Here is an 11,698-nt window from a genome sequence, read left to right as displayed (position 1 = left end):
GCTCTGGGCAGATAGCTGGTGGGTGGGAACCGACCTGCCCCCTCGCTCACACAGACAGCGGAGCAACAAATCTACTTCCAGGGTTCAGGCGTACACATCTGGAGGAAACCCCCTCGCCATGGCGACCGCTGCTCGCCCCCACCATGGTTGGAAACCCTCTCACGAGACCCCCAGGTGCATGTAGGGCCCCCCAAGCCCCCTGAAACCTCCCTGCTCACCTGTGGTCCAGATTAGTCCATAGGCAGTTAATAAATAGTTATGAGGAGCTCATAGAAATATTCAACACCATCATCTGAACGAACGTAGCTGCTGACCTCAGCCAGTGTGGAGCAGCAGCTCCGTGACGGGGACATGCGTGTACGTGACGCGTCTGTGAGCTCACGCCTGCTGTGATTCTGCTTTTACAGTTTCATCGGACCAACCAGACAACACGGGGAACAAGACGCAGGAACAAGGGACAGCACAGACGACAGCGGAAACGACAACAGGTGAGCGCATGTCTCTTGAAGCAACAGTTCGACGTTTCCCTGTGACAGAGAGGATCAACTGACTGGCCGAGTCCGAGGACGCGACCAACACTCACACAGAATCACTTGACACCTGATCCAAAACACTGGAGGCTTGAAGACTTGACTTTTGACTTTGTCTGAGACTTGAAACCCGGTCTGGAATTGTTTTGAGTTGTTTGATGAACTTGAGATGCATAAAGGCCTCGAGACTTCACCTGCGATTTGCTCTGACTCCTCCAATAACTTCAAGGACATGAGACCTGCGACCTGAATTGGAAATGCTGCTCCTTGTTCTTCTTGATGGGGATCACGAAGCCAGACGGAGCTGCATGTGGTCGGCCCTCCGCCGTCTGACCGGTGTGAAGTGTGTTGAATGGGATCGCGGCTGACAGCAGTGAAGACAGGAAGCCCGGGTCAGGGGACAACAATAGTGTGTCTGGGACAGGATGCAGCTTCACACTGCTGCAGCGCCCCGAGCAGAGCATTTCCCACCCTCCCCCATCTTGACTTCGTCCCTCCTAGTCTGACACTTGGAGCGAGGGCACGTCTTTGTCTCCGGCCTTTAAAGCTGTGCCAGGGCTGTGATTCTTTAAATAGAGAATCCGTCCGAGGAAATGTTTTACACACACACACACGCACAAGCCGATGCCGGTGTTGTTTGGTGATGGAGCACATTTGTCTCCGAACGCTGCACTCTGACCTCAGCCAGTGAGGATGTGGAGCACGGGAGCCGGGGGGGCAGTTTCTAGTGGTCCGACAATGAGTCCACCACGACAAATTGAATCTTCCGCATGCGTAGTCACTAGAGGGGCTCATAGAAATATTGGACACCGCCCCGGGGACTGTGTGATTTCTGATGTCCGTCGGCTGACACTTGTGTTCCTGCTTCACAGTTTCAAGGGCGGGGTCAAATATGACAGGTGGCCAAAAGCAAGAAGTGACATCAGAGCCAGCAGCAAAAACGACGACAGGTGAGCACATGCATATTGATGCAACAGACTTGCTTGTTTGACCCCAACCCTGAAAGATTAGAGGATCAACACAACGCGGACATCTGTACGTTGAATATGAGGCTCCACCCTGGTAGTTTAGCTCGGCACAAAGACCAGACAGAGGCTCAGTCAAGATAACAAAATCTCCTTACTAGCACCAAATGTGAGCGTCCCTCAATTTCTTTCTAGGACAACCTTGGTCTCCTGCGCGGACCACTGTGAAGCCAACTTCGCCTCCAGCATCAACGCCGGACCACAAGGACGTGACCACTGCGTCTCCCGCTGTTCCCCAGACAGACGAGAAAGGTTAGTGGCAGACCATGGAGCAGGGGCTACTGGTCCAAGTTTACCAAAGAGTCACAAAGTACTGCTTGAGATTCGTTGTTGTGAAATGAGATTTATTTTGTCTTTTGTCTATTAGCCTTGAGAAATGACACCTGGAAACCAAGATCTCCTCACACTCCGAGCCCGAGCAATCACTCTGAGACGCCACTTGAGCCAGGTAGTACGTCATCAATGATGAGTCCCAGATAGTGTGTGTTCTTAGTTTGAATAATAATATATTTTGTTAAAGTGTGAGACTGATCAAAGCAGGATTCGTCATATGATTTGTCATATTTACAGAGGACTCTTCTTTTTCTTCCTTCTCTAAGCTTTAGAAGGTGAAACTTCTCACACTCCAGACTCAAGTAGCCACTCAGAGACCGAAATAACTCAGACGCCACTTGAACGAGGTAGAACATTGTCAGCAATATCAAATTTTCATCAAGTGTAAAGAAGTCAGTTTTGCTGGAGTCAGCGTCAGGTGTGACGATGCTCATTGTAATTTTCTCATAAAAGACAACTGTATATTTGTATCTAAATTGATTTCAATTTTCTTAGTAGACGACAACAGAACTAAAGAGACAAAACCAGACAAAGGTACGTAGCAAAATGAAATAAGATCCCTTGTTGTTTTCATGACTGTCTCAAAACCATGTCAAGTGATATTAAGTATTTAACACATATACTGATCCATATTGTCTGCAGGCACAAGTACTCAAGCCCCAGGTACAGTAAATCATTGATACACATTACATCCATACATGTTTTCTCTTGTATTGAACAAACTTCTTAATTTCTTGTTTTTTTACTCTTTATATTTATGAATATTATCAATCATTGACATGATATGCCATATGGTTTCAAACAACCATCCTGTTTTCCTTCAATCTGTCTGTGAGTTGGATTCTTTTACTCCTCACTAAAAGTTGGTGTCCACAATAAACTTTTGATAAATACATCTGTGATACACCTAGTCTCTGATATGTCTTTGAAAAATGTTGATTCCTTTATGGTATTTTATTGATTCCAACCATTGATTCCAACCATTCCCCTTTCAGTGATCCCTCAACTCAAGAAAGAAAAGGCTAAGGAGAAAGGTATCGGTAAGTTATTTTTTACTTCCGTACCTGATTATGGTATTTATCTGGATAAGACAAATACCATGAAGCCATGATTGAAGAATTTCTGACGTTAAATCATAAGTCGTTTTTAATTGTACTGTTTGGTCAGTAATCAAAAACACTTTATTTTGAAAGGTTCTCAGACCGGAGGTGAGGAGAATGAACCCCACAAATCAGGTGAACTGTACTGAACTGTACAAAACTGTACTGAAGTGTACTAAACTGTACTAAACTGCACTGAAGTGTACTAAACTGTACTAAACTGTACTGAAGTGTACTAAACTGTACAAAACTGTACTGAAGTGTACTAAACTATACTAAACTGTACTGAAGTGTACTAAACTGTACTGAAGTGTACTAAACTGTACTAAACTGTACTAAAATGTACTGAAGTGTACTAAACTGCACTTAACTGCACTGAAGTGTACTAAACTGTACTAAACTGTACTAAACTGCACTGAAGTGTACTAAACTGCACTGAAGTGTACTAAACTGCACTGAAGTGTACTAAAGTGTACTAAACTGTACTGAAGTGTACTAAAATGCACTGAAGTGTACTAAAATGTACTGAAGTGTACTAAACTGCACTTAACTGCACTGACGTGTACTAAACTGTACTAAACTGCACTGAAGTGTACTAAAGTGTACTAAACTGCACTGAAGTGTACTAAACTGCACTTAACTGCACTGACGTGTACTAAACTGTACTAAACTGCACTGAAGTGTACTAAAGTGTACTAAACTGCACTGAAGTGTACTAAACTGCACTAAACTGCACTGACGTGTACTAAACTGTACTAAACTGCACTGAAGTGTACTAAACTGCACTGACGTATACAAAACTATACCAAACTGCACCAAAGTTCACTGAAGTGTACTGAAGTGTACTAATGTGTACAAAACTGTACTAAACTGTACTGAACTGTGCTGAAGTGTACTAAACTGAACTAAACTGTACTAAACTTCACTAAACTGCACTGAAGTGTACTAAAGTGTACAAAACTGTACTAAACTGCACTAAACTGCACTGAAGTGTACTAAAGTGTACTAACATGTTCAAAACTGTACTGAACTGTGCTGAAGTGTACTAAACTGTACTAAACTGTACTAAACTGCACTGAAGTGTACTAAACTGTGTTAAACTGTACTAAACTGCACTGAAGTGTACTAAACTCTACTAACTGTTCTGAACTACCAAACTGCACTAAACTGCAGTGAAAGTGTACTAAAGTGTACTTAACTACACTGAAGTGTACTAAAGTGTACTAACGTGTATAAACTGCACTAAACTGCACTGAAGTGTACTAAAGTGTACTAACGTGTATAAACTGCACTAAACTGTACTGAAGTGTACTAAAGGGTACTAAACTGTACTAAACTGCACTAAACTACACTAAACTGTACTAAACTGCACTAAACTGCACTGAAGTGTACTAAAGTGTACTTAACTGCACTAAACTTTACTGAGCTGTCCTAAAGGGTACCAAAGTGTACTCTGCCCAGTACACAATTACTTAATTAATTGACATTAATGATGCCGCAGCTGCAGCCTCTCAAGGTTTACAGTGAGTTTACAGTTCTGAGTTATATACTAACCGTAGCTCGCTGACAACACGTTCACCGTGCTCGTTTAGCATGATAGCATACTAAGATTTGATCATTGTCACCGAACACAAAGGATATTTTGTTAGAACTTTCATTTCTCACCTGAAGGAGAGTGTTTGAAATGTCACTAAGATAGGAGGGATGGATAAAGTCACATTAATTGACTTGTGAAACGTTTAGGGTTATTTTCCTTTTCAACACTGAGACTGCAACTGATACTGTATATCCCTTCTCTTTGCTTCTGTGAGACATTTCATCTTTCACACTTTTATGAGTTGAACTGGACTGACGCTGACAACTGTCTCCTCCGGTTTCCCCCTCAGACAAAAGGCTGTGGTGGATTCTGCTGCCCGTCCTGCTGGTGGGAGCCGCTGCTGCCATCGTCCTCAAGTTCAAGAGCAAGAAGCTCAACGACCACACAGGTACACGTGAAGGTTCCACACTTCTTAAAGAGGCTTTTTTGTCAGTGAAAGTATAGTTAGTGTGTGTCCATGCCTAATCCTGTCTTCTGTTCAACAGAGACCATTGATACAGGAACTGAGAAGTAAGTCTGAACTTGGTCATCACAGGCTGTATTTTAAAGGTGTGTGTGTGTGTGTGTGTGTGTGTGTGTGTGTGTGTGTGTGTGTGTGTGTGTGTGTGTGAACAAGTAAAGCATCCCTGCCTCTCTCTGACTCTCCACAGTGCATCTTTCCAGAGCAGGCCCGAAAGCACCAAAGACGGTGTCATGCTCCTCGGGGTGAAGTCGTCGGGCGGAGAAGAAAGCGGTGAGCTGCCTTCCCGTCCATTTCCCGCGAGCGCTCCTTTTTCTGGTCCCTTCTGATTTGCGCATTCTTCCGTCTCTTGGTAAAGCTGTTTTCTCCAGACGCAGACTTGCCACGATTCCAGGGAAGTTACAGGCTTTTAATATCTCATTGTGCTGCGTGGGCTTTTGGGGCTTTAGCTGGGCAACAGAAGGTGTTTCCTGTGATTTAGGTCCCTCCGCCCTCAAACAAGCAGCAGGGCTTGAAAGATAGTGACTTCCTAACATAAACACAGATTATTTTGGACGGGAGCTATTGTGTGGCCTGTAAATGTCAGCGTGGACGAGACGCTGCAGGCGTGTGCATGTTTTCTGCTGGGGTGAATGCATGTGCACATCCACGCGTGCATGTGTCATAGGCATGAACACACTCAGTACCCCTTCACCCCACCCATGAAAAAAGATTCTGGGCGCTAAACGTTCTACCTTCCTTCCCCAATACAATCAGGCCTGGATGACTTGGCTGAGAGCTTCCCAGGGAAATGGAGTCATGCAGTAGGAATTTCACAGAGGAAAAAAAAATGCCCGTGTTGTTACAGACGACTGCATTTCTTTGGATTGTAGCTTTTTAAATTCTCAGGACTCCACATTTCAGAAATCCAAATAAAACAGGAAAATCCCACACTCATGAACTACAACTTCACCAGCCAATACATTTTAATGAATTTAAAATGTCCACATCAGGAAGCAGCACTCTAAACAGCCAATCAGTCCCGACTTTAATGTAAAATCATTCATCTTTGCGTGTAACTGGTTTTGGATCATTTTAATTTTGTTCACAATTCATAAAATTGTTTTGATCATTTTTCAGGGAGGACACATTTCCATGTATGTAGTTTTCTCCTGGTGTGGTCTTCATCAGTTGCCTCTGTTGTGATGTGTGTTTCAGCTTCTGCAAGATAAATTGAAAAGAAGAAAAGGAGGCCATGCAGTAACATCAAGATCAGCCACATACTGTTCTTGTGAAGGAACTGTTTAGATGTTGAATTTGTAATTTTTATTATATGAAACCTCCTGTTGTGTGAAGCAGAATAGTATTGAACAGCGGTTTCCCTGTAGTGGTTCTGTGAGCTGAAAGCGGTTTTATGAAGTAGTGCGCGGGACTGTAAATCTCAGTGAATCTCAGAGTAAGGGAATATAAAACTGCAAATGTCTTTGAAATGCTGTCAAAGCTCATTTCCTGTACAGCGCACTGACCTCAGATCCATCACATATTAGATGTGATGACTGTTCATTTCATAGCTTTAGATGTATCCTTGTGTCGTTAAGATATGTTTTGTTTATGTGGGCACGTGCATGTGAGTGTGTGTGTGTGTGTGTGTGTGTGTGTGTGTGTGTGTGTGTGTGTGTGTGTGTGTGTGTGTGTGTGTGTGTGTGAGAGTGTGTGTGTGTGTGTGTGTGTGTGTGTCATTAAATATCACCAAACAATGAACATTCTAGCAAAACACACTAAACTCAAGGTAATAAGAGTTTTACAGTTAAGGTTTAGTTTTAATAATTTTTTTCTTCAGCAAATTAACGTTCAAGCTCAATGAATACGTGAAAGCAAATGCAGGGGATTTGTACTTAAAGACACTGGAACTGCTTCATGGCTGGAATTTGTTGTTCAACCTCAATTTCCTTAATAAATCACTAAAAATGTTTTTGTTGTTCACCAAACTGTATCCTGAATGTATCTGTGGTTATGTGTTTGGTTTCTTATTGCCTATGTAGAACAACTTATCATTGTTTTGTTTTGTCTAGTTTTAAAAGCATTGCTGTATTGTTATTGATAGTGGAAGAATCTTTTAACACCTATTTATTCCAATAGCATAGTGTAGTATAGTGACATTGGTGATGGGCATGGGAACTTATATTTATTAGCTTTTCTTATGTGGCTGCAGTTTTTTTCTTTCTGTTGCTTGTAAATGAGGTGAAATACACCAGCAGCTCTGCCAGTTCAGGGATTCGCCACTAGAGGGAGCAGACAGTCCACACAACTCTGGTTCTGCCTCCACTTCAGATGCTGGTGTTTATTGCAGAGGTTTCATGAGGTTGTGAACAGAGGAGTGAGGGATAGGAAACCGGTGTAGAACTCTCACTCTACACTTGCTGCTTGATCTCCATAACGTAGCGTTCATAAAGTGCAGGATGAATAAGTTCATATCTATAGGGTGAATAAAATCTTCTTTTTTTTTAAGGAAATGGGTAATTCTTAATAGTGGGAATTTTAGTGACCTTTGCCATTTTGTTGCCACGGCCTCCATTTTGAATTGATCCACACACACACACACACACACACACACACACACACACTGTGTAATTGGCACCGGCTCCCCCGTGGTCTTTGTAAGGTGACACTGGGTAACAGCTTCGACTGTGGGCACTCGCCCATCGAGGAGACAGTGAGAAGATTGGCTGGAGACCAATCACGCTCAACTATAATGCCTTACCAGCTGTGGCATCAGCTGAGTTACAGGATGTCATGTCGGGCTCGACCCTGCAGCTTCCTTCTAATATCTACTCACAGTGTAAAGTCAAATACCCTTCTCATGTAGCCTTAGGGTGGCTTTTATTGCTTTTATGGCTTTTTACGACTGAATACGACAGTATGCTTAAAAAAAACAATTAAAAACTAATAATAATTTCCATATTTATGTACAAATTATGAAGACAAGTGAATGCCTTAGTAATGTTGCACAGGAGAGAAAAAACATAACTTTACTCTATAAGATTTTTCATATTAAAAGTAGTTTTGTCTTGAATTCATTAATTACACAATAGCAGGATTGAAGGAAGGCAAAAAAATGTATATGTTTTTTTCTGATTTTATATGTCAAAAATTAGATAAACATTGATTTGTGGTATTAATGCATTGGAATTGTCTTGGTGGAAACAATATGTTTCAGGTGGCCTTTGGTGTTTTGCATTGCCTCAGGTCTTCCAAATATCAACTGCTCCTTATTTTGGGGGGGAAAAGGACAAACTATGATACTGTCATTATTGCGTACATGAAGGTCACATGATATCACCTGAAATCTGTGGGACCTCGCCTGAAAGAGTCGAGGAAATTAAAAGAGGAGAGGTGAATGGAACAGAACATGATTTATATGAATGAATAATAACCAGGTTAATTTCTGTGCAAGACCAGCAGGAATATTCCTCCACAACCAGTTATCTTCCATGGGAAATGCAACTCAGCAAAAAGCCTCCTGCTGTTAGATTCCACGGTGGAGGGCATATGGGTGCGACCAGCAACACGTTTCACATGCCAGCCCGCAACACCAGGCATCTTGGCAAGGGACAACACAAGGCTCATCTGAATTGCAATGCATTAGTTAGTAACCTGAAACACAACGTCTTCTGCCTCTTTCGGGGATGCAGGAGTTGGCGCACTGGAAACAAAATCGCAAGCAGATTTCGGTCGACTCGCCTTACAAATAGTGGGTGAAGGTCACAAGCAGAGGTGCTTCTCGTTACTGCGCCGGTCTCTGCTCTTTTATATTTTGCACTTGTGGCAGGAAAAGAAAGATTGACTTGACTTTTATTAGGGGTGCAAGTCTTTAGCAAACTCTGGCCAGTGTAAAAGGAGTGCAGAAAGCAACAGAGAGGGGCTGCACATGGACAGAAAAGAAAAGTTAACACAGTGGCAGAAACAGCACTAACAACAATAAATGGATTGGTCTTGCATAGGTCTGACAGTTGCTGTAATAGTACATATAGTGTCTCCTGAGGTTTGAATTGCAAAATAATTGCATGCATGAATTCAGAGATCACTTTGAGATGTAAGGGCAGTCAGAAAAAAATCTAATTATGGACCTGAAAAGGATAATGTGCTCCAAATGATGTAATCTCTACTGTTCACATAATTCCCCTAACTTTCTAATTCTGCACACCTAAGTTCGGATGGCTGTGTTCTGAGAAGGCTTCCCGTCTGTACAATCAGAAGTGTTTGCCAAATTTGCAAGGTAGCATGTTGTTTCCTAAAATGATTAGCATTTTTATGAATCTGCGGCAGTGTCTCGCACCTGTTAACACTGATCATGCATCTGCGTTGGACATTGTGCCGATCAGTGCACTACTGCATCATTTAGCATGTGCAGTTAACCCACATTGCTGCAAACTGTGAAGGATCTGCAGATAAGAGCTGGAGGTAAAAATTACTATTTTTTATTTTTCATTTGACAGAAAATCCATTTTCAATAGGAAAGTGAAGCTCACACTCAATCTTTAAGATTTATTCAATACATGAGAAATTATTTTGATATGATTTGCAGCTTTACGTGGTTGACCTGCATACAGCCGATGTCTTGTTTTTAAACACTTATTGGTTCTATTTCCCTGCTTGTTAAGTTTTTTATGATGCAGTGTAAAATGTAAAAGCTGCTTGGTGTGAAAGAACGCTTTCTCAGCAACTGTAGTGACCTTGTTTTTTTCGGTCATAAATAAAGTTAGGTCAAAACCTTATCAAACCCCCTGTCTTGATGAAAGTGACACGTTCAATGGCACAGTTTAGAAATCTTACAGTTGCCAACCCATATCTTGTATATATTTTATATTTTCTTTCTCCACAAACTGTTAAACAGCTACAAAAAAACTGTCATTTCAAATAGCCTGAATGCTGATAATGCCCCTGTTTTTCTTTACATGAATTTTACAGCCTGCATCCACAAAAGAAGTGACACTCTCGAAAGCATGTGACTTTTTTCCTGACACATATCTAGTTCTCCTCCCCGTGTGACTGGAGGTCTCTCTCTCTCGCTCTATCTTACACTGGATTCCATTACCCTTCAGCCAGCAGAGCTGCTGGGGGTAAGTGGGGCAGATCCAGTTACTGGAAGCAGATTTTCGTTGAGACAGTGTATGATGAGGGATAAACTGCTGACCAGCTGAACAGCTGTGCTCACTGCTTTTCCCTGCCAAACGTACTACATGTACACGCACACACACACAAATACAGTAAGTTGAGACATCTCTGTAAACCTGGACAAGGGGACTTCTTCCTTCCTCGTGTGGAAAGAACCTCAGACAAGATGTGAATAAGGACACAGAGGTCTGTTTTTTATTTGTTTTAGACATCCATGTGGGAAATGTTAAGCTAATTTTGCACATAATCACATCCCTGTCGGAGGTGAAAGCCACTCAGAGTTGAGTTCATCTTTTGAGTTTCTACTTTTGCATATTTTTTTCCATGTGGCGACCTTTAATAATGCTTCCTGTTGCTGCAGATCCCTGATGCTTCGCTGGTGTATGAAGGATCTCCCGCTCTTATTTCAAGACTACTTATTTCAAATCTGCCAGTTCCTCAGCTTCTTTTTTTTCCCCCCACACTTTGTTTATTACATTTTTTACAGGGACATACAATTGACAATCACCTTCACATTTATGTGTACAAACCAGTTCCCTTTTGCATCAAAACAGAGACTAAACAAACATGACATGTAGGACACCCCAGACAATAACAAAACAAGGGTAGATTAATACCATCAATTTTGAATAAGCAAATATGCATATAAAGGGCTGCACGGTGGTGTAGTGGTCAGCACCTTCGCCTCACAGCAAGAAGGTTCTGGGTTCGAACCCCGGTTCAAACAGGGCCTTTCTGTGTGGAGTTTGCATGTTCTCCCCATGTGTGCGTGGGTTCTCTCCAGGTTCTCCAGCTTCCTCCCACAGTCCAGAGATATGAGAATGGGGTTAGGTTCATTGGAGACTCTAAATTGACCATAGGTGCGACTGTGAGAGTGAATGATTGTCCGTCTCTGTATGTGGCCCTGCGATAGGCTGGCGAACTGTCCAGAGTGTACCCTGCCTCTCGCCCAATGTTAGCTGGGATTGGCTCCAGCGACCCCCCGCGACCCTTAAATGGATAAAGCGGTAGACGATGGATGAATGAAATATGCATATGTACATACACATATTTTAAAAAGTAAATGGAAAATACTTGAAAAATTTTAATAAATAAAATATACATACACATATCTACTGTATAATGATGAAGAAAAAGAAAAGAGAAAAAAACACAATCTAAATGAAGATGGTCTTATTTCAACAATCCCCCCACCTCTAATCAAAGGCATAGTAATGAAATTGGGAACTTCCGTTGGTTTGCAAAAGGTTTCGTAAGGGTGAAACATTTTTTGAGGTTTGTCTAGTAAAATCCTAATGATATCTACAGCATGAAAACTATTATTTTCTTAGCATTGCAAAAAAAAAAAACATCTGTTGTATTGCTGCATTGCTGTTGTACTTCCAAAATGACAGAAACCTTAAATGTTTCTCGAACCATCCAAAATTCTCTATTATAAATTTCATTTTGTGACTTAGATATTATGTTTTGTGTCTAGTTGGACTATGATTAATGGTATT

General features: G+C 41.9%; 1 protein-coding gene across 8 annotated transcripts in view; it reads left to right on the top strand.

Annotated features, from left to right (window-relative positions):
- Nucleotides 1-6,996, top strand: part of LOC118300012 (dextranase) — an 8,007-nt gene extending 1,011 nt beyond the window's left edge. Inside the window, exons 2-14 of one of the 8 annotated variants that reach the window (XM_035624062.2) lie at nucleotides 408-488; nucleotides 1,403-1,480; nucleotides 1,691-1,807; nucleotides 1,923-2,003; nucleotides 2,155-2,235; nucleotides 2,387-2,422; nucleotides 2,531-2,551; nucleotides 2,884-2,922; nucleotides 3,082-3,096; nucleotides 4,875-4,973; nucleotides 5,071-5,095; nucleotides 5,236-5,318; nucleotides 6,243-6,996. In XM_035624062.2, coding sequence (XP_035479955.1) covers nucleotides 408-488; nucleotides 1,403-1,480; nucleotides 1,691-1,807; nucleotides 1,923-2,003; nucleotides 2,155-2,235; nucleotides 2,387-2,422; nucleotides 2,531-2,551; nucleotides 2,884-2,922; nucleotides 3,082-3,096; nucleotides 4,875-4,973; nucleotides 5,071-5,095; nucleotides 5,236-5,318; nucleotides 6,243-6,256 — 770 coding nt within the window. In that variant the 3' untranslated portion in view covers nucleotides 6,257-6,996. Of the gene's footprint in view, nucleotides 1-407; nucleotides 489-1,402; nucleotides 1,481-1,690; nucleotides 1,808-1,922; nucleotides 2,004-2,154; nucleotides 2,236-2,383; nucleotides 2,423-2,530; nucleotides 2,552-2,883; nucleotides 2,929-3,081; nucleotides 3,124-4,874; nucleotides 4,974-5,070; nucleotides 5,096-5,235; nucleotides 5,319-6,242 lie in introns of all 8 variants that reach the window. The other 7 variants (XM_035624057.2, XM_035624059.2, XM_035624055.2 and 4 more) reach the window with 7 other exon arrangements.
- The last annotated feature ends 4,702 nt before the right edge of the window (nucleotides 6,997-11,698 follow it).

The sequence above is a fragment of the Scophthalmus maximus genome, chromosome 2, assembly GCF_022379125.1.
Source record: "Scophthalmus maximus strain ysfricsl-2021 chromosome 2, ASM2237912v1, whole genome shotgun sequence".
In the NCBI taxonomy this organism is placed as follows: domain Eukaryota; kingdom Metazoa; phylum Chordata; class Actinopteri; order Pleuronectiformes; family Scophthalmidae; genus Scophthalmus; species Scophthalmus maximus.
The sequence above is the reverse complement of the archived record's forward strand: the minus strand, read 5'-3'. Positions and strand labels throughout refer to the sequence as shown.